This window comes from Tursiops truncatus, chromosome 3, assembly GCF_011762595.2.
Source record: "Tursiops truncatus isolate mTurTru1 chromosome 3, mTurTru1.mat.Y, whole genome shotgun sequence".
Classification (NCBI taxonomy): domain Eukaryota; kingdom Metazoa; phylum Chordata; class Mammalia; order Artiodactyla; family Delphinidae; genus Tursiops; species Tursiops truncatus.
The window spans coordinates 104,255,052-104,277,875 of NC_047036.1; the positions used below are offsets into that span (position 1 = coordinate 104,255,052).

The 22,824-nt window shown below is 41.8% G+C and overlaps 1 protein-coding gene and 1 pseudogene across 5 annotated transcripts in view; both read left to right on the plus strand.

The window, feature by feature from the left end:
* Positions 1-3,148, plus strand: part of GRAMD2B (GRAM domain containing 2B) — a 67,975-nt gene extending 64,827 nt beyond the window's left edge. For 3 of the 5 annotated variants that reach the window (XM_019924319.3, XM_019924322.3, XM_033853122.2), the window contains one exon: positions 1,898-3,148. In XM_019924319.3, the coding sequence (XP_019779878.1) occupies positions 1,898-2,129 (232 nt within the window). In that variant the 3' untranslated portion in view covers positions 2,130-3,148. The remainder of the gene's footprint in view (positions 1-1,897) is intronic. The other 2 variants (XM_019924320.3, XM_004322240.3) reach the window with 1 other exon arrangement.
* Positions 3,149-5,492: 2,344 nt separating this feature from the next.
* On the plus strand, positions 5,493-16,720 carry LOC101338291 (sorting nexin-15 pseudogene; annotated as a pseudogene).
* The last annotated feature ends 6,104 nt before the right edge of the window (positions 16,721-22,824 follow it).

A 22,824-nucleotide genomic window follows, 5' to 3' on the forward strand; every position in this document is an offset into this window, starting at 1 on the left:
TCTGGCACACAGTGGTGTTCTTTGGACTGGAAACACACGGAACCCTGCTGCCCTCCCGTGCATTTCTTCCCACTCCCCTGCCGGGCCCGGCTGGGACACCACTTTCTGTAATGAGGGACAGGAAAACAGGAGAGCTCGTCCACAACAGGCAGACAGCTGGCCATGTCTTGTGCAGAGCCCAGCTACTTGGCTAGGAGGCCTATACTACCAACAGAAACCTGTGTCCCAAAGCAGAAGAAGGGAAGAGGGGATTTAGGGTCAAAAGCAATGTGTTGAAGTTGTAAAAAGTCATAAGTTGCACACATTGCTCATAGGAATCTTAGTATAAAAATAGCCACCAGGCCACACCCATGTGCTGTTGCTCCATCTGCACCCCCAAGCCTAAGGGAAGCTGGTAGTAACGCAGCAGCGCATGGTCGGGGGACAGCAGCTGTGTGCTGCGGGAAAGTCAGAGCCAGGTCTCAGCTCTTTCTACTCAGTACCAGCAACTTCCTTCTACTCTCCTGCAGGGACTGGTCATGTCTCAGCCTCCTGATCTGCCCTCTTGTAACTTCCCCATTTCTGTTCATGGCATCACTGCCCTTTCCGTCGTCCTTTTCACTTGACACTGACAGATTACGCAGGACTTTGTCAACTAATTAGCTTCAAATGTCTCCTCAGTTTCTCTAAGATGGGCACCATTAGGCCATTCTGACCCCCTACTACCTCCTAGTCTAAGAGTATGAAGTCCAATCTCATTATGGTTTGTATTTGCATTTTCCTAATTACTACTGCGGTTGAGCATCTTTTCATACATATACTGGCCATATGGATTTCTTTCTGTAATATTCCTTCTGTAAATTGCCCATTTATCTCCTTTGTTTTACTTTTGGGGTTTTTGTCTTTGCAGGTGTTTTAAATATTTTGGATATCAGTCTTTTATTTCATTTCTTTCTCTACCTCCCCACTCCTGCTTTTCCATTCATCTTTGGTCCTGTGGGAAGCTAGGGAAGATATGAAGTAGGAATTTGGGGGATGAAGGCAATGCCTCTTACAGGTAAAGAAGTAAATACTTATTTTCTTAGTACTGGGAATGGCATTAATGGTGGAGCAGTGCAGAAGAAAGCATGAACTTTGGAGTCAGATGTCTGTTCTTTTCCCTACTCTGCCACTTACTGTGTGACTGGTCTTGTTACGTAGCATCTCTGGCCCTTAGCTTGGTGTATAAAACCTCCCTCTGTGTGTGGTGGTGTGTGGTCAAGGTGAGCACACATGATGTTCCTGGCACATACTGATTAGATCTCTAGGACATCACAGAATGTTCTTCCAAAAGAAGACCGTTCTCTTTCTTTTGTTCCACAGGGTTCCCTACTCCCTCACAGTATTGGCTCTTGAAAATCCCTTGCTCTGAATTCTTTAAAGTTCATTTACCCAACAAACATTTACCAAGCACATTTTCAGTGCCCAACACTATACTGTGGTCTTAAGATCCACAGATAGGCAGGGTCCGTGGGAAATGTCATGTCTAATAGGAGTGTTAAACATTATTTGTGGTGTTTGTCTGATTCAGACCATCACATGGGCTTTGTCAAACCCGGTTTCTCATTGTCTCTGAATGCATATGGGTCACACCTGGTGTTGCCAGGTCTTCTGTTTCTCTTAGTCTCTACCGACATTTTCATCTTTGTGCCACTCTTTCAAAAAATTTTTAGCCTATCTTTTTTCATTTTAAAGTGGTTTGTCAAACAGAATTCTATGCCACAATCATGCATTTATTTGCCTGATCTAAATTGAACCCATGTGTAGCTTTTTATTCAAGATAGAAGAGGTTAAGCTCAGGCATTATATAGACCATAGCAAATATGCCCTTAATATACTCCATTCTATGTAATAACAGGAGCTTTTCTCTTATTTCAAGATACAAAACAACTTACAAAAGCTACTTGAGAATGGTGACTGACCAGCCAGAAGCTTGGACCAATGCAAAACCTCGCACTTCCCTTGAAGTAGGTGCTCCCCAGGCATTCTGGTGGAGTGCTCCCTGCTGGCCAGAGGAGCAAGCAGATGGGCAGCCCCAGCCGTGCTTGCCCTTGGAGGTCTCCAGCTCAGGAAATGGGGGAAGGGGAATAATTTTGGTTCCTGTGCAGTAAAATTTGACCTCGACTCTCTGAGGAAGTTTTCAGGGCTGCTGCCTGAAAAAAACAGACCCATCTCTGGAGGTGTCAGGAAGGGCCTGGCGGACTTGGACGATAGTGGTTCAGTGGGTTATCGTGACTGTGTCAGCGGTACTGACATACTCCTCCACTCCATGCCTTTTCAGTCCTACCCACCTGCCTTTTCTCTCCTGTACACCCCTCTTAACCAACCTTCAAACTAAGGGATATATCGTGTGCCAACAAACTCGATAGGATCCTTTAAAGAATTTGCCATGACTCTCCCAAAAGATAAAAAGAAACAAAAAAGCCCTAATGGACAGACTTGCTTCAAACAAATAACATTTTAGCTTTTGGTTTTCTCCCTTCTGCTGTTATGTTCTGGTTTAAGTCACCTGTATATCATCTTAACTTCTCAGTGGAGTATTGGCAAGAGTATTGGACAAAGTGGATTAAACTATCTCATTTTATGTTTTGTTCCTCTAATAACTAATAGAACTGATTCTCACCCACCCCAGGTCAAGAATTTGTGAGACATGAGACTAAAGTACTAAATTAACTTATGTTGAAACCAAAACTAATCTTTAAACCAAAAAGTATGATAGTGATTTGATGCAGGATGAAAAACACTGCATTTTTAAGATTGTAGGTGGACTGTGTGTGTTTTGAAATAGAATGTCTGTAATTAATGCTGAAACCCATCTCAGCATGATGATAGCATGCTTTTCTCTTGCTGACTAAAATATTTAACTAGTGGTTTTGCTAACTTCTATTTACCATATGGGTTGGCTGGTTTTTATTCATAATTATTTAGGTACCCTAATATCTGTAATATAAAAGATATTCTGTTTATGATGCATTTTATAATCATTTCTATGAAATGTATTTTGTTTAATCAGATAAGCTAATAAGTGAATTGGTTACATCATTTGTATTTGTTGGCCTACTGGACAAGAATTGTGCCTGGTGCACCCCTAGCTTTTAATAAATACTCATTGGTTAAAATGCCCTGCCAATGCTGTATTTTGTCAGTTTGTAAATTGTTTTAACAGAGACAATATGCTTTTTAATTGCTTCTCACCTCCTCTCTACTACTTCCAACTCACCATACTTCTTTCCTCCCAAGTATTCACTTCCAAAAAACTGATTCAAGTTCTTGGGTTGCAATGATATAGGGGAAAGAAAAATTAACTGTGAAATCAGAAAACCAATGCTTGATTCCTGGGTCCTCATTTTATGAGTTATGTGACCGTAAGCAAAATATTTGGTCATTTTCCCCCATTTTATTGATGAGGATAAAAGTACGAGGGGAAAGTGTCATTGTGAGAATTAAATGTTACAAAGTTTCTAAAGCACATCTGCCATGTGAGGCAAATTGTATACTCTCCTCTTAATAGAAACCATATTCATTATTTCTTAAAATGTCTGCATGTCTGACAGTCCAGTTTTATAAAAGTTCTATGTCAGTGCTCTATAGTTAAAACCCATTAGAGATTCAAGAGTGGGTCAGCTACCTCTGGAGAGAAATTCTACAACTGTGTGAAGAGCCTTTAAATGGTTCAAATTTCACTGAATTAGTAATCTTCTATCCAGGAATTTATACCAGAGCAATAAGCAGAGATCTAGTCAAGGATTTATATACAAGAATATTCTCTGAAGACTTAACAGCAAAATATTAGAGACTATTCAATAGCAGAGCACTTAAATTATGACACTATTTAGAATGGTATTGTCAAAAAATGGCATAGAAGATAGCATTAAAAAGGTAAGCATATAGAGAGGATGTGGAAAAGGGAACCCTCCTACACTGTTGATGGGAATGTAAGTTGGTATAGCCACTATGCAAAACAGTATGAAGGTTCCTCAGAAAACTAAAGATAGAATTATGATATGATCCAGCAATCCCGCTCCTGGGCATATATCCAGACAAAATTATAATCCAAAAAGATACATGCACCCCAATGTTGATAGCAGCACTATTCACAATAGCCAAGACATGAAAACAACCTAAATGTCCATCGACAGATGAATGGATAGAGAAGACGTGGTACATATATACAATGGAATACTACTCAGCCTTAAAAAAAAAAAAAGAATGAAATAATGCCATTTGCAGCAACATGGATGCAACTAGAGATTATCATACTAAGTGAAGTAAGTCATAAAGAGAAAGACAAATACCATATGATATCACTTATATGTAGAATCTAAATTATGACACAAATGAACCTATCTATGAAACAGAAACAGACTCAGGCATAGAGAACAGACTTGTGGTTGCCATGGGGGAGGGGGTTGGGAGAGGGATGGAGTGGGAGGTTAGGGTTAGTAGCTAATAAGCTATTATGTATGGAATGGATGGATAACAAGGCCCTACTGTATAGCACAGAGAACTATATTCAGTATCCTGTGATAAGCCATAATGGAAAAGAACATAAAAGAATTATATATATGTATAACAATCTCTTTGCTGTACAGCAGAAATTAACACAACATTGTAAATCAACTATACTCCAATTACAAAGAAAACTGTTAACTTGGTGTTGTAACTGAACAGGGCCCTATGGAGCCTTCCCATAAAAGAACCCCCACGTCCTCTGCCTGCCTCCTGCCTGTAGAAAAACCTTAGCCTCCTAGGCCTTCCCCGAGTTCCAAAGAGTAACTTTAATCAGAGAAGTGAGAAAATGCAGAAATAAGGGAAAACAGTCAAGCAAGACAATAATAGTTCAGCCATTAAACAAAGTCAAGGACCTTAGTTCCTCCTCAAGGGCTATAGATAATATTCTGAGCCATGTCCTTTGAGCTGTTTTGCAGAGACTGAAACCCCCACCAGGTGGAAGAAGTTAACTGTGTGCTGCCCACGAGCACCTAGACCCCAGACCTGTTGGAACAGAAGGCTGATGATAGTGACCCCCAATTAACCTCACCACCAGCCAATCAGAAGAATGTCCAGGAGCTGATCACACACCCCATGACCCCCTCACTCACCCTGTCTTTAAAAACCTTTCCCTGAAAGCCTTCAAGGAGTTTGGGCCTTTTAAGCACTAGGTGCCTGGACTCCTTGCTTGGCCTGCAATAAACACTGCACTTTCCTTCACCACGATCCAGTGTGGTGTGTCAGTAGATTGGCTTTACTGCACGTGGGCAAGCAGACCCAAGTTTGGTTCGGTAACAGTGACAGTAAAGGGAATCAGAACACAAAGATAGCAGGAAAGTAGCAAACTCAGGTTTGGAGGGAACAAGAGCCAGGTGGCTGAAACTACCCAAGCGTAAAAGCTGGGGAGGGGCTGGGTGGAGCTGAAACTCTGCCCTCTGCAGCAGAGGCACGTCAGGTGGCGCTAATGTCTCAGAGGGGGCGTAATGAGCCTAGTTCTGCAAATGCTGGGTAAACTGCAAACTGGATCCAGCTGCTGCTCCAGAAAGAAACTGCCAGTGCCAAGCCGAAGAAGTGAGCATAAGGCGACACTCACTGTAACAGGAAGAAGTTTAGCAGCTCTGAGGGAGTAAACAGAAAGGAGCAATCCCTTCTTCCCGTTCAGCGCAGTCTCTCTCTAGGGCCCTTGTTAGCGGAATCTAACAGGGAACAGCTGGCAAAACATCAATACGGTTTGAAGTGTTGCAACCTTAGCATCACAAGGGAGGGCTTCAAGCTACGAGGGAATCCCTTAATACTGGCTACTAGCCACCCCGTGGGCTACGCAGCATCCATACACACCCTTTCTTGTCCTTTTTTTTTTTTTTTTTTGCGGTACGGGGGCCTCTCACTGTTGTGGCCTCTCCCGTTGCGGAGCACAGGCTCCGGACGCGCAGACTCAGCGGCCATGGCTCACGGGCCCAGCCGCTCCGCGGCATGTGGTTTCTTCCCGGACCAGGGCACGAACCCGCGTCCCCTGCATCAGCAGGCGGACGCTCAACAACTGCGCCACCAGGGAAGCCCCAAACACACCCTTTCTATACATATTTGAACTCTCACGCAACAAGAAACACAACTCTTTCTAACGAGACACCACTCTACTTCATAGAAACGAAGACAGTCTCATCCTTACCTGAAAATGATGAGATGCAAAGTCCCAACATTGGCTGTATCCATCTCTGCGATTCAGCAACTTCCACAAGCTGCTTGGAGACCCGGCCTACAACCTCCACCCAACCTCTTCCGCTTCCTCCACGAGTTCCCTGCTTCCCCCGGGTCCCGCCCCTCCCCGCGCACAGGTGTTTGGCGGTTCAAAGCTTCGGTGATCAAGAAGCCTCGAAAGGGGGCTGAGGATTTGGTTCGCTTCACGGTGCACATCTCCGTGCTCGACAGCCCCCAACTCAAGGAGTTCTTCGGGGGTGGGGAGGTGACACGGTCCTCCAAAGTGTCCAGGGACCTGCACATCCTGCCAGCCTCTCTGATCCCCATACCGCCCCCTCGATGAGCCCCGGCCCTGGGGCCATGATGTGTCCTGGTTGCACCAGCGGCTCCCCCGCAGAAAGGAGGGGCGTGGAGGGGAGGGGCCTCGACGTGTTGGACGTGCCAACGGACCATCCCCCACGCCACGCCCTCACCATCCAGACCTGCCATCTTTAACTGTGGGAGCACCAAGGAGGCGTCCCGTGCCCCTGCCGAGCCCCGCACACCAAGACTGAACTTGCCCTCTTGGACCCCCTTTCCAAGGAAGAAGTCTCAGGCCTCAGTCCTACCTGCATAAGTGAGTTGGTATTGATGCAGAGTCCTCAAGGCTGCACCAGGGACCCTGGGAAACAGGAAGGCAGGGAGAGGAAAAGGAAGGAGGGCCCACCACCACCTTTCTGAGCCAAGCTACAGAGCTCATCACCCAGGGCTGCGGGAGGAGAAGGCAAGCACCTACCCTGCAGCTCTGCAGGGTTACCGGGATGGGGTGCACATCCTGCTTCAGGGAGATCCCAGTGACCCATCCTCTGCCCTCAGGGAGGGTGTGAGGAAGGCAGCCAACTAGCTGAAGCGTCAGAGGCAATCCTGCACCTGTACCTGTCCTAACTCCTGCCTGAAGAAGGAGTGGCCCCTTCCCCAGGACTCCAGCACTGGCAGCTGCCTCCTTCTCCTCTCCCTGGTGCCTGGGCCTGTCTCCTGGTCTTATAATATAGGGGCCATTTCTAGATGTAATTGGACCAAGAATGGGGAAAATAATGAATTCAAAGCTCCCCAAAGAGTTTTAATTAAAAATAAAATAATAATTAAAATAAATTAATAAAATTATTTTAAATTATTCCTCAAATTTGGTCACAGTGCCATCTGAATATTCTATCCTCTAGTGACTAAATTGTAAAGTTAGCCTCAAACAAAACTTGAGTAGAATATTAAAGGGAAGGAGGGACTTCCCTGGTGGCACAGTGGTTAAGAATCCGCCTGCCAATGCAGGGGACACGGGTTCGAGCCCTGGTCTGGGAAGGTCCCACATTCCGCAGAGCAACTAAGCCCGAGTACCACCACTACTGAGCCTGCGGTCTAGAGTCCACAAGCCATAACTAATGAGCATGCGTGCCACAACTACTGAAGCCTGTGCGCCTAGAGACCGTGCTCCACAGCAAGAGAAGCCACCGCAGTGAGAAGCCCGCGCACCTCAATAAAGAGTAGCCCCTTGGGCTTCCCTGGTGGCGCAGTGGTTGAGAGTCCGCCTGTCAATGCAGGGGACATGGGTTCGTGCCCCGGTCCGGGAAGATCCCACATGCCGCGGAGCGGCTGGGCCCGTGAGCCATGGCCGCTGAGCCTGCGCGTCCAGAGCCTGTGCTCTGCAACGGGAGAGGCCACAACAGTGAGAGGCCCGCGTACCACAAAAAAAAAAGAGTAGCCTCCGCTCGCCACAACTAGAGAAAGCCCACACGCAGCCATGAAGACCCAACGTAGCCATAAATAAATAAATAAATAAATAAATTTTTAAAAAATAATAAAAAGGAAGGAAAAGAGAAAATTGTTACTATAAACAAATCTATAATACATATCATACAAATGCATACACATATATACACAAAGAAAGGAAGAAAATATGCATAGCTGCTCTAGTCTTCATTCCTGTAACTAATCACAAAGATATAATCTTCTTCCATCTTCCACTACCCATTTCATCTTTCCTTTGCCCTCAGAAAGAACCTCAGCTGGTCACAATTCTTTACCTGGTGAGGTGACCCAAATCTTTATTCCTGAAGGGTCTGAATTCCCAGAGCCTTTCTCTCTCTCTCTTCTTCCTCCCCACTCCCCTTTGTTGTTATTTGTGGTGGTGGTAGTGGTGGTGGTTGCATGTTGGTTCAATGGCTTTAATAAACCAAAAGAAATAGTTGGCAGTCTTAGCTTCCAATTCAATTAAAACATTTGTCCATTAGGAACCAACACCTCCAAACCAGCAGAGCTCAAAATGGCAGGGATGGGAAGCAAGACTCCCATAAGTAGATTATTAGCCATAATAGTGTAAGGAGCTACTCTTAACTCCAACCTCGACTCTTGGACCCATGCCTATAGGAGAGGCACACATATGTTGGTTTCTTCATCCTGTAAAATAAAACCCCATGCTTTCAGGGTGTCTCTCCTAACTGGTAGCCTAACAGGGCCTTCATGAGGCCATGTCACTGTCTTAGTAAGCCAGCAGCTGCTAAGCAATGGAGTATGTGGTAAAAACCAGTGGATTCTGTGGGCACTAGCCCTCTACTGAAATTCTTGTGCTGTGAAATGAGCTTCTTGATCAGAAGCAATGCGGTGCATAGTGAAGTCACGATGATGGTAAAAAGGCAGAAACATTATGGACAAGGAAGGCAGATCAATATCTAGGACACAAATCTATTCCAAAGAGAAATCTTTCCCCTCCATGCTACAAGAGGTCCCAAGCAATAGTCTTGCCACCAAGTGGATGGCCACAGAGGAATGACACTCTATGGAAGGCTGTTGCCAGGTTATGCACTCAGCTGGGGCATCCTTGGTGAGGGGAAGTTTGTGAGGTTGAACCCAGAACAAAACTTCATGATAATATTTATTCTCTACTTAAAGATTAAAATCTGAATGGGCTCTTTTAGATTGAACAAGGACTCTAGTTCTTAGAGTTGCCCTTTGAAAAAATAGAGATATTCACAGTTTCTGGTCTACCTCCCCATCAGCACTGGACTTGCTGTTTATTAAGTGGATGCCCAGTTAGGAAGTCAGTCCAAGCCAGTCAGCTGTCAGGGGAGTGTGAAGAAATTTCCTAGATTGCTTGGCATTGAATGGTTCTGCTGACCACTTTAGGGGAGAACAGTGGTGAGTAAGCAATGTGCATCCTTCCACTGCACATTCCCTCCTTTTTAAGGCTGTGGCAATTTCCATTCAAGGGTTAAAGCCGCCCATGGGGAAATTAAGCCATTTCTTGGTAAACAAAGAAATAAGAACAGCAGTCACATGATGATGCTGGGGCTCTGACACGGTTGATCTCTGTAACGTTGCGTGAAGGATGTGATATGCTGTCAGCTTTACAGATAAGCATTTGTGACCCAAGTTTTTTGCTCCAGAGGTAGTTTACTGACAGAAGAAAAATGAAGGCAAGGTACTGATGGCACAATCAAATCCGAGTGGCTGCTGAACAGAATAAAATGCTGTGTAAATCCAGAAGCCACCCTGGAGTAAAGAAAACTAAATAACAAGGAGGAAGAGGGATTCACTAGAAATGAAATACTGGGTGATTTCTACTTACATCTCCCCATAAATTTTTTTAAACTTTGGTAACTAAAATAGGTATGGGCTCTATCTTGTTAGTACTACTTAAGGTATATATTTAATTATCTTAAATGCTCTTTAATTTTATGGTTTTGATTTTAGGTTGCAAACATTTAAAACCTGCAGCAGTAAGTTCTGAGTTTTGCCAGTTCTTTCACTGTCATGTAATCATATAATCATGCCAATTGTATGACTGGTAGTCATATGAAGCAACTGTAAACCTTTCTGAGCAATTGATTCATTTCTACATTTGAGAGGCAGAGTATTAAATTGGGTGGTAATCCAACTATGTCAAGTTGTAGTCCCCAGAAGAAGAATCTCTATATCAAATTGTACACTCCAGAAGAAGGATTTATCCAGGGAAGGAAAGAACATGACTGGCTCCAATCAGAACTAGATCTTCCATTTCTGCATGGAGCCTAAATGAAGGTTAAAAGTTTGCTAGCTTCAGATGAAATGGCAGAGTAGGAAGACCCTGAGCTCACTTCCTCCCATGGGTGCACCAAAATTACAACTATTTACAGAGCAACTATTGATGAAAACAACCTGAAGACTAGCAGAAAATATTTTCCACAACCAAAGATATAAAGAAGGAACCACAATGATATTGGTAGGAGGGGTGGAGATGCAGTATAGTCAAGGTCCACATCCCTAGATAGGCAATCCACAAACAGAAGGACAATCACAATTGCAGAGGTTTTCCCAAAGGAGTAAGGGTCTTGAGCTCCCGCATTGGGCTCCCCAACCCAGCGTCCTGTGCCAGGAAGACAAGTCCCCAGAACCACTGGCTCTGAAGGCCAGATGGGCTTACTTTTGGGAGAGCCAGAGGGCTATAGGAAACAAACTCCACTTTTAAAGGGCTCATGCAAAATCTCACATGCTCAGAGGCCCAACACAGAGGCAGTAATCTGAAAGGAGCCTGATCAGACCCACTTGCTCATCTTGGAGAGCTTCCTAGAGCAGCGGGAGGCAAATGGGACTCCCCTTAGGGACATAAATACTGACAGCAGCCATTTTGACAAGCCTGTTCTATGACAAGGACACTGGTCCTGGAAAGTGCCTTTTGGAGTCCTCTCCAGCCTATTAGCATCAGGGCTTATCTGCCCACCAGCTGGTCAGCACCTGTCCTGGAAACCCACTTGCCCCTGGACCCAGCCCTGTCCACCAATAGGCCAGCACCAACCCAGGGCTCCCTGAGATGTGCAGCCAGCAATGCCATGACCCTGCCCCACCAGCAGGCCAGCAGCTTTTGTATGAGGCAGGGCCTGGCAGCCAACCAGACCAGGCGCCAGCCCTGCCTACCAGGGCACTAACAGTCGTCAGCCACACCATAACAGATGGGCCCATGCAGCCAACATAGGGGGCAACCCTAGAGCACATTAATCTGGTGACCTGAAGGGAGTGTGCTGCTGGGCCCCATAGGATGTCTCCTACATAAGGACATTGGTCTAGGGTCAGGAAATGTAACTGATCCACCGAACACATAGAAATAAAAACAGAGAAATAGGCAAAATGTGGTGACAGGGGCTTCCCTGGTGGCGTGGTGGTTAAGAATCCGCCTGCCAATGCAGGGGACGTGGGTTAGAGCCCTGGTCCGGGAACTAGATCCCACATGCCGCGGAGCAACTAAGCCCGTGCGCCACAACTACTGAGCCTGCGCTCTAGAGCCCACAAGCCACAACTACTGAAGCCCACACGCCTTAAAACCTGTGCTCCGCAACAAGAGAAGCCACCGCAATGAGAAACCCACACACCGCAACAAAGAGTAGCCCCCGCTCGCCACAACTAGAGAAAGCCCATGCACAGCAACAACGACCCAAGGCAGCCATAAATAAATAAATGAATGAATGAATGAATGAATGGTGATAGAGGAGTGTGTTCCAAAAAAAAAGGAACAAGAAAAAGCCCCAGAAAAAGAACTAAGCAAAGTAATCTACCCAATAAAGAGATCAAGGTAATGATCATAAAGATGTTCAACAAACTCAGGAAAAGAAAGAATGAATACAGTGAGAAGTTTAACTAAGAGTTTGAAACTAAAAAGAAAAACTAAACAGAGCTTAAGAACACAGTAACTAAAATTAAAAATATACCAGAAAGAAAAACAGATTCAGTAGATTGGATGATTCAGAGGAACAGATCAGTGAACTGGAAGACAGAGTAGTGGAATCACTCAAGGTGAACAGAAAAAAGAAAAAATAATTTTTAAAAATGAGGATAGGGCTTCCCTGGTGGCACAGTAGTTAAGAATCCACCTGCCAATGCATGGGACATGGGTTCAAGCCCTGGTCTGGGAAGATCCCACATGCTGCAGAGCAACTAAGTCCATGCGCCACAACTACAGAGCCTGTGCTCTACAGCCCGCGAGCCACAGCTACTGAAGCCTGGGTGCTTAGACCCCATGCTCTGCAACTAGAGAAGCCACCACAATGAGAAGCCCGCACACAGCAACAAAGAATAGCCCCCTCTCACTGCAACTAGAGAAAAGCCTGCGCACAGCAACGAAGACCCAATGCAACCAGAAATAAATTAATTTATTTTAAAAAAATGAGGATAGTTGAAGAGACCTCTGGGACAACATCAAGTGTACTGACATATGCATTATAGGGATCCCAGAAGGAAAAAAGAGAGAGAGAGGGGCAGAAAAGTTATTTAAACAAATAACAGGTGAAAACTTCCCTAACCTGGGAAAGGAAACAGAAGTCCAGATCCAGGAAGCACAGACAGTCCCAAATAAGCTGAACTCAAAGATATCCACACCAAGATACATTGCAATTAAAATGGCAAAAATTAAAGGTAAAGAATCTTAAAAGCAGCAAGGGAAAAGCAACTAGTTACATATAAAGGAACTCCCATAAGACTACCAGGTGACTTTTCAGCAGACACTTAGCAGGCGCGAAGGGAGTGGCACAATACATTTAAAGTGATGAGAAGAAAAAACGTAAAACCAAGAATGCTCTACCTGGCAATCTACTCAGATTGTAAGGAGTGATAGAGTTTTATAGACAAGCAAAAGCTAAAAGAGTTCAGCACCACTAAATCAGCTTTACAAAAAAAGTTAAAGGGAGTTCTCTAACTGGAAAAGAAAAGACCACAACTAGAAATATGAAAATTATGAAAAGAAAAATCTCATTGATAAAGGCTAACATGCAGTAAAGGTAGTAGGTCAACCACTTATAAAGCTGGTAGGAAGGTTAAAAGACAAAAGTAGTAAAATCACCTCTATCCACAATAAGTAGTTAAGAGATATGCAGAACAAAAGGATGTAAAGAATGATGTCAAAAATATTAAGCATGGGAGACAGATACAATTGCAATGTTGTTAGAATGTGTTTGAACTTAAGAGATCATCAACTCAGTTTCCATTTCATTACTTGTGATTGGTCTGTTCATATTTTCTATTTCTTCCTGGTTCAGTCTTGGAAGGTTATACCTTTCTAAGAATTTGTCCATTTCTTCCAGGTTGTCCATTTAATTGGCATAGAGTTGCTTGTAGTAGTCTCTTAGGATGCTTTGTATTTCTGCAGTGTCTGTTGTAACTTCTCCTTTTTCATATCTAATTTTATTGATTTGAGTCCTCTCCCTCTTTTTCATGATGAATCTGGCTAAAGGTTTATTTATTTTGTTTATCTTCTCAAAGAACCAGCTTTTAGTTTTATTGATCTTTGCTATTGCTTTCTTTGTTTCTATTTCATTTATTTCTGGTCTGATCTTTATGATTTCTTTCCTTCTTCTAACTTTGGGTTTTGTTTTTTCTTCTTTCTCTAGTTCCTTTAGGTGTAAGTTTAGATTGCTTATTTGAGATTTTTCTTGTCTCTTGAGGTAGGATTGTACTGCTATAAACTTCCCACTTAGAACAGCTCTTGCTGCATCCCATAGGTTTTGGATGATCATGTTTTCATTGTCATTTGTCTCTAGGTTTTTTATTTTATAAATTTATTTATTTATTTATTTACGGTTGCACTGGGTCTTCATTTCTATGCACTGGCTATCTCTAGTTGTGGTGAGCAGGAGCTGCTCTTCATTGCGGTGCATGGACATCTCACTGCAGTGGCTTCTGCTGTTGCGGAGCAAGGGCTCTAGGCATGCGGGCTTCAGTAGTTGTGGCTTGCAGGCTCTAGAGCACAGGCTCAGTAGCTGTGGTGCACGGGCTTAGTTGCTCCATGGCATGTGGGATCTTCCCAGACCAGGGCTTGAACCCATGTCCCCTGCATTGGAAGGCAGATTCTTAACCACTGAGCCACCAGAGAAGTCCCTCTAGGTATTTTTTGATTTCCTCTTTGATTTCTTCAGTGATCTCTTGGTTATTTAGTAATGTATCGTTTAGTCTCCATGTATCTGTGTTTTTTATGTTTTTTTCCCTGTAATTTATTTCTAATCTCATAGCACTGTGGTCAGAAAAGATTAAAAAAATTCCAACAACAGAAGTCCAGGACCAGATGGCTTCACAGGTGAATTCTATCAAACATTTAGAGAATAGCTAACACTAATCCTTCTCAAACTCTTCCAAAAAATTGCAGAGGAAGGAACACTCCCAAACACATTCTACGAGGCCACCATCACCCTGATACCAAAACCAGACAAAGATACTACAAAAAAAGAAAATTACAGACCAATATTACTGATGAATGTAGATGCAAAAATCCTCAACAAAATACTGGCAAACAGAATCCAACAATACATTAAAAGGATCATACACCATGATCAAGTGGGATTTATCCCAGGGATGCAAGGATCCTTCAATATATGCAAATCAATCAATGTGATACAAAATACTAACAAACTGAAGAATAAAAACCATATGATCATCTCAATAGATACAGAAAAAGCTTTTGACAAAATTCAACACCCATTTAGGACAAAAATTCTCTAGAAAGTAGGCATGGAGGGAACCTACCTCAACATAATAAAGGCCATATGCAACAAACCCACAGCAAACATCATTCTCAATGGCAAAAAACTGAAAGCATTTCCTCTAAGATCAGGAACAAGACAAGGATGTCCACTCTCACCACTATTATTCAACATAGTTTTGGAAGTCCGAGCCACGGCAATCAGAGAAGAACAAGAAATAAAAGGAATACAAATTGGAAAAGAAGAAGTAAAACTGTCACTGTTTGCAGATGACATGATACCATACATAGAAAATCCTAAAGACGCCACCAGAAAATTACTAGAGCTAATCAGTGAATTTGGTATAAAGTTGCAGGATACAAAATTAATGCACAGAAATCTCTCGCATTCCTATACACTAACAACGAATGATCAGAAAGAGAAATTAGGGAAACAATCCCATTCACCACTGCAAAATAAAAACCTAGGAATAAACCTACCTAAGGAGGTAAAAGACCTGTACTCAGAAAACGATAAGACACTGATGGAAGAAATCAAAGGTGACACAAACAGATGGAGAGATATACCATGTTCTTGGATTGGAAGAATCAATATTGTCAAAATGACTATACCACCCAAAGCAATCCACAGATTCAATGCAATCCCTATCAAATTACCAATGGCATTTTTTTACAGAAGTAGAACAAAAAATCTTAAAATTTGTATGGAGACCCAAAAGACCCCAAATAGCCAAAGCAATCTTGAGGGAAAAAAGTGGAGCCAGAAGAATCAGACTTCCAGACTTAAGACTGCAATACAAAGCTACAGTAATCAAGACAATGTGGTACTGGCACAACAAAAGAAATAGATCAATGAAACAGGATAGAAAGCCCAGAGATAAACCCACGCACCTATGATCAACTAATCTATGACAAAGGAGGCAACAGTATACAATGGAGAAAAGACAGCCTCTTGAATAAGTGGTGCTGGGAAAACTGGACAGCTATAAGAGAATGAAATTAGAACACTCCCTAACACCATACACAAAAATAAACTCAAACTGGATTAGAGACCTAAATGTAAAACTGGACACTATAAAACTCTTAGAGGAAAACACAGGAAGAACACTCTTTGACATAAATCACAACAAGATCTTTTTTAACCCACCTCCTAGAGTAATGGAAATAAAAACAAAAATAAACAAATGGGACCTAACGAAACTTAATAGCTTTTGCACAGCAAAGGAAACTATAAACAAGATGAAAAGACAACCCTCAGAATGGGAGAAAATATTTGCAAATGTATCAACAGACAAAAGATTAATCTCCAAAATACATAAACAGCTCATACAGCTCAATATTAAAAAAAACAAACAATCCAATCAAAAAATGGGCAGAAGACCTAAATAGACATTTCTCCAAAGAAGACATACAGATGGCCAAGAGGCACACAAATGTCACTAATCATATCACTAATTATCAGAGAAATGTAAATCAAAACTACAGTGAGGTATCACCTCACACCAGTCAGAATGGCCATCATCAGAAAATCTACAAACAAATGCTGGAGAGGGTGTGGAGAAAAGGGTACCCTCTTGCACTGTTGGTGGGAATGTAAATTGATACAGCCATTATGGAGAACAGTATGGAGGTTCCTTAAAAAACTAAAAATAGACTTACCATATGACCCAGCAATCCCACTACTGGGAATATACCCAGAGAAAACCATAATTCAAAAAGACACATGCACCCCAGTGTTTATTGCAGCACTATTTACAATAGCCAGGTCATGGAAGCAACCTAAATGCCCATTAATAGATGAATGGATAAAGAAGATGTGGCACATATATACAGTGGAATATTAGCCATGAAAAGGCATGAAATTGGGTCATTTGTAGAGACATGGGTGGACCTAGAGACTGTCATACAGAGTGAAGTAAGTCAGAAAAATAAATATCATATATTAACGCATATATGTGAAATCTAGAAAAATAGTACAGATGAACCAGTTTGCAAGGCAGAAATAGAGACAGAGATGTAGAGAACAAATGTATGGACACCAAGGGGGGACAGTCAGGGGGTGGGTGGGAAGAATTGGGAGATTGGGATTGACATATATACACTAATATGTATAAAATAGATAACTAATAAGAACCTGCTATATAAAAAATAAATTAAATTTAAAAAAAGAAAAAAAATGCTTCACAATTCACCTTTTTTTTCTTTTTACAATTGATAAGCCAGTATTGATACATTATTTTTAACTAAAGTTCATAGTTTACATTAGAGTTCATTCTTTGTGTTGTACAGTCTATTAGCTTTGAAAAATGCATCATGTTGTATATTCACCATTATAATACCATAAAAAATAATTTCACTGCCCTGAAAAATCCCCGTGCTTCATCTATTTGTCCTTTCCTCCCTCCCTCCCTCCCCAGCCCTTGGCTACCAATGATCTTTTTACTGTCTCCAGTTTTGCCTTTTCCAGAATGTCATATGGTTGGAATCATATAGTATTGTAGCTTTTTCAGACTGGTTTCTTTCACATAACAATATGTATTTAAGATTCCCTCAAGTCTTTTCATGGCTTGAAGACTCATTAGATTTTATTGCTGAATAGTATTTCATTGTATATATGTACCACAATGTGTTTATCCATTCACTTATTGAAGGATGTCTTAGTTGTTTCCAATTTTTTTGTAATGATGAATAAAGCTGCTATAAACAACAAAAAAGAGATCATCGGGCTTCCCTGGTGGCGCAGTGGTTGAGAGTCCGCCTGCCGATGCAGGGGACATGGGTTCGTGCCCCGGTCCGGGAAGATCCCACATGCCGCGGAGCGGCTGGGCCCATGAGCCATGGCCGCTGAGCCTGCACGTCCGGAGCCTGTGCTCTGCAACGGGAGAGGCCACAACAGTGAGAGGCCCGTGTACCGCAAAAAAAAAAAAAAAAAAGAGATCATCAACTTAAAATAATCACGTATATATGTGTATATTGCTATACATAAGCCTCATGGTAACCAAAACCAAACATCTGTAATAGAAACACACACAAAAAAGAGAAAGGAATCCAAACATAACACTAAAGTTAGTCATCAAATTACTAGGGAAGAGAACAAAAGAAGAAGAAAGGAAAAATAACTACAAAAACAATCAGAAAACAATTAACGAAATGGCAATAAATACATACCTACCAATAATTACTTTAAATGTAAATGGACTAAATTCTCCAATCAAAAGACACAGAGTGGCTGAATGGCTACAAAAACAAGACCCATATATATGCTGCCTACAGGAGGCTCACTTCAGATCTAAAGACACACACAGACTGAAAGTGAGGGGAGGAAAAAGGGATTCCATGCAAATGAAAACAAAAAGAAAGCTGGGTAGCAATACTTATATCAGACAAAATAGACTTTAAAACAAAGACTGTAACAAGAGACAAAGAAGGACATTATATAATGACAAAAGGATCAATCCAACAAGAAGATATAATAATTGTACATATATAGGCAACAACATAAGAGCACCTAAATATATAAAGCAAATATTATCCAACATAAAGGGAGAAAGTGACAGTAACACAATAACCTTAGGGGACTTTAATATCCCAACTACATCAGTGGACAAATCATCCAGAAAGAAAATCAATAAGGAAACACTGGTCTTAAATGATACATTAGACCAAAAGACTTAATAGCTATATATAGAATATTCCATCCAAAAGTAGCAGAATACATTCTTTCCAAGTGCACACGTAACATTCTCCAGGATAGGTTGCATGCTAAGCAACAAAACAAGTCTCAATAAATTTAAAAATACTAAAATCATATCAAATGTAGTTTCCACCAACAACAGTATGAGACTAGAAATGAACTACAAGGAAAAAACTGCAAAAAACACAAATACGTGGAAGCTAAACAATATGCTACTAAACAACCAATGTGTCACTGAAGAAAACAAAGAGGAAATCAAAAAAATATCTGGAAACAAATGAAAACAGAAACACACAATCCAAAAATATATGGGATGCAGCAAAAGCAATTCTAAGAGGGAGGTTTATTGTGATACAAGCCTACCTCAGGAAACAAGAAAAATCTCAAGTAAAAAAATCTAACCTTGGGCTTCCCTGGTGGCGCAGTGGTTGAGAGTCCGCCTGCTGATGCAGGGGACATGGGTTTGTGCCTCAGTCCGGGAGGATCCCACATGCCACGGAGCGGCTGGGCCCGTGAGCCATGGCCACTGAGCCTGCGCGTCCGGAGCCTGTGCTCCGCAACGGGAGAGGCCACAACAGTGAGAGGCCCACGTACTGCAAAAAAAAAAAAAAAAAACTAACCTGAAACCTAAAAGAACTAGAAAAAGGAGGATAAACAAAACCCAAAGTTAGTAGAAGAAATCATAAAGATCAGAGCAGAAATAAATGAAATAGAGACTAAAGAACAATAGAAAAGATTAATGAAATGCAGAGCTGATTCTTTGAAAAGATAAACAAAATTGATAAACCTTTATCCAGACTCATTAAAAAAAAGAGAGAGAGAGAGAGGGCCCAGGTAATAAAATCAGAAATGAAAGAGAAGTAACAACCAACACCACAGAAATACAAAGGATTATAAGACATTACTATGAACAATTACACACCATTAAAATGGACAATCTACAAGAAATGGATAAATTCCTAGAAATCTACAATGTCCCATGACTAAATCAGGAAGAAATAGAAAATATGAACAAACTGATTATCAGTAACAAAATTAAATCAGTACTAAAACTCCCAAGGAACAAAGTCCAGAATCAGACAGCCTCACAGTTGAATTCTACCAAATGTTTAAAGAAGAGTTAACACCTATCCTTCTCAAACTATCCCAAACAAATGAAGAAGAATAAATGCTTCTGAACTCATTGTACGAGGCCAGCATCACCCTGATACCAAAACCAGACAAAGACACCACAAAAAAAGAAAATCACAGGCCAATATCACTGATGAACATAAATGCAAAAATCTTAAGCAAAATATTAAAAACTAAATTCAACAGTACATTAAAAGAATCATACACCATGATCAAGTGGGATTCATCCCAGGGATGCAAGGATGGATCGATACCCACAAATCAATCAATGGGATACACCACATTTACAAACTGAAGAATAATGTTCATATGACTATCCCAATAGATGCAGGAAAAGCTTTTTTTTTATTTTTTAACATTTTATTTATTTATTTTTGACTGTGTTGGGTCTTTGTTTCTACACTCAGGTTTTCTCTAGTTGTGGTGAGTGGGATCTACTCTTCATTGTGGTGTGTGGGTTTCTCACTGCGATGGCTTCTCTTGCTGCGGAGCACGAGCTCTAGGCATGCGGGCTTCAGCAGTTGCAGCAAACGGGCTCAATAGTTGTGGCTCGCAGGCTCTAGGGCACAGGCTCAGTAGTTGTGGCACATGGACTTAGTTGCTCCATGGCATGTGGGATCTTCCCGAACCAGGGCTCAAACCCATGTCCCCTGCATTGGCAGGCGGATTCTAAATCACTGCACCACCAGGGAAGTCCAGGAAAAGCTTCTGACAAAACTCAACATACATTTTTAAAAAATTTTTATTCGAGTATAGTTGATTTACAATGTTGTGTTAGTTTCATGTGTACAGCAAAGTGAATAGGTTATACATATACATATATCCACTTTTTTTTTAAGATTCTTTTCCCATACAGGCCATTACAGAGTCAACATCCATTTAAAATAAAAATTCTCCACAAAGTGGTCATAGAGGGAACATACCTCAACATAGTAAAGGCCATATGGGATAAGCTCACAGCTAACATCATATTCAATAGTGAAAAGCTGAAAGCATTTCCTCTAAGATCAGGAACAAGACAAGAATGCCCACTCTTGCCACTTTTACTCAACATAATATTGAAAGTCCTAGCCACAGAAATCAGACAAGAAAAATAAATAAAAGGAATCCAAATGGGAAAGGAAGATGTAAAACTGTCACTGTTTGCAGATGACATGATACTATGTATAGAAAATCCTAAAGACACCACAAAAAAATTTGCGGAATTTTCTAACAGCAGGCCGATTCTAGTGTCCAGACACCTATGACAGTTCTGGCCTTCCTGCACCTCAGAAGTTTAGGTCAACCTGACTTCAGCCATGAGGGTTCCTATCTGTAACTGCCTCACCTCTCATGTCACTCAGTTCCAAATATTTCTTAATTTGGGCTTCTTTTTAAATTTATGAGTTTTTTTAAAGCTAAGATTTCTTTAATAATATTTGGTTTCCAACATATGAGATGTTTAAGCTATTCTTCTGTTACTGGTTTCTGAGTTATTGACAATTATGGTCAGATAACATAGTCTGGATGATACTGTTTCTTTTGTAATCTATTAAGGTATATTATATGGCCTACTGCATTTTATTAGTCAGAGTTTTCCAGAGAAACAGAACCAATAGGATATATGCAGATATAAGAGATTTACTTTGTGGTCCTAGAGGTTAAGAAATCCCATCATATGCTGTCTGCAAACAGGAGAACCAGAAAAGCCAGTGATATAATTCAGTCTAAGTCCAAAGGCCTGAGAACCAAGAGCTCCAATGTCCAAGGGCAGGAGAGGAAGGATGTCACAGCTCAAAAACAGAGAGCAAATTTGCCTTTCCTCTGCCTTGTTATTCTATTGGGCCCCAAGGATTGGCTGCCCACCCACCCACACTGGTGAGGGTGATCTACTTCACTCAGTCTACTGATTCAAATGCTCATCTCTTCCCAAGACTACCTCACAGACACACCCAGAAATAACGTTTTAGCAAGTAGCAGGGTATCCCTTAGTCCAGTCAAGCTGACACACAAAATGAACCATCACATGAGTGGTTTATTATTTTTTTTTAATATTTAGTTTTTGCTCAAAAGGATGTATTTTTCTGTTTGACATGTTTACTGCCCCCATTTTTTACTTCCTCTTGGTACCTGTATTGCCAATTCTCTGATTGTGGGTGCTGGTGACCTGGATACCACTGTCTTCATTGGTTTCCTCAAAAGATCCAGTACAAGTTTCTGGGCATATAAATGTACTGATATAAACGTGGTAATTTGAGGGGTCCCAGGGAAAGCATTCATCATGCACTGTCCAGACTTGTGGTATTGCACAGGTTTTCCTCCTCTCCCCTGATCTCTCAGAGTCTGCCCTTTGCAGAGGTCCTTGCTCACACCATCTGACCTTCCCAAGCACACACCACAGGCAGCAGGGCCTCCAGCCAGCCAGCCTCTCCAGCCTGGAGGCCAATCTTCTGTCCCCAAGGGTGCTTCATGCATTGCCTCCACAAAGATGAAGTCCCCCCACAAGGAATTTGCTTAGCAGCTACAAAGTGAATAAGATCGTCTTCATAGATTGCACCAAATGATAATAACTCTAAATATCACTTTATTAGGTAACTTAAGAACTTCATTCTCAGTCAAACATACTAAAAGGGATCACAATATACCATCCCATTTGGGCATAAAAATTATTTTGCACTGAAGGCTTTTGAGTCCCTGAAATCCCTTATCTACCAAAAAGCAGAGCCTCCCAAAAGAACTCAATTGTCATAAATCCCCTCTCTGAGAAGAACTCTAATCTAATCACACCCAAACAGACATTGTTGCAAGACTAGCATACCTCCATCTAGTCTCCTAAGGGTCCCTTTATCTTTCCAAAACTTCATTTGTTTTCCCCTGAATGCCTTTTCTCTCCCTCCCTTTCTCCTACTAAGCTAGGTATATAAGACTCCAAGTCTAACTGCTTCTTTGGGGTTTTCACTTTTTTTCTGTGAAGTTCCTCATACATGTAAAATTATTTACATCAGTAAAATCTGTATAGCTTTTCTCCTGTGAAGCTGCTGTTTATCAATTTAATTCGCAGGTCTCATAGACTAAACCTAAGAGGGTAGAGGAAAAGTTTTTCCCTCCTCTACAATGTCGAGTAAAGTCCACAGAAATTCATGCCATTCACCCAGTAGAACAACAGCAAGAAGAATTTTGCATTTTTAGAGCAGAACTGGCCCAGCCAAAGGGCACTGAGCTTCTTGATATTCCCAGGAGTTCTTGGAAAAGAGAGATACCCATGATGACAATATTCCTAAACCCAGTGACTTGTGATCTCAAAGGCAGTTATAAGTGTTAAGAGCATAGATTCTGGAACTCA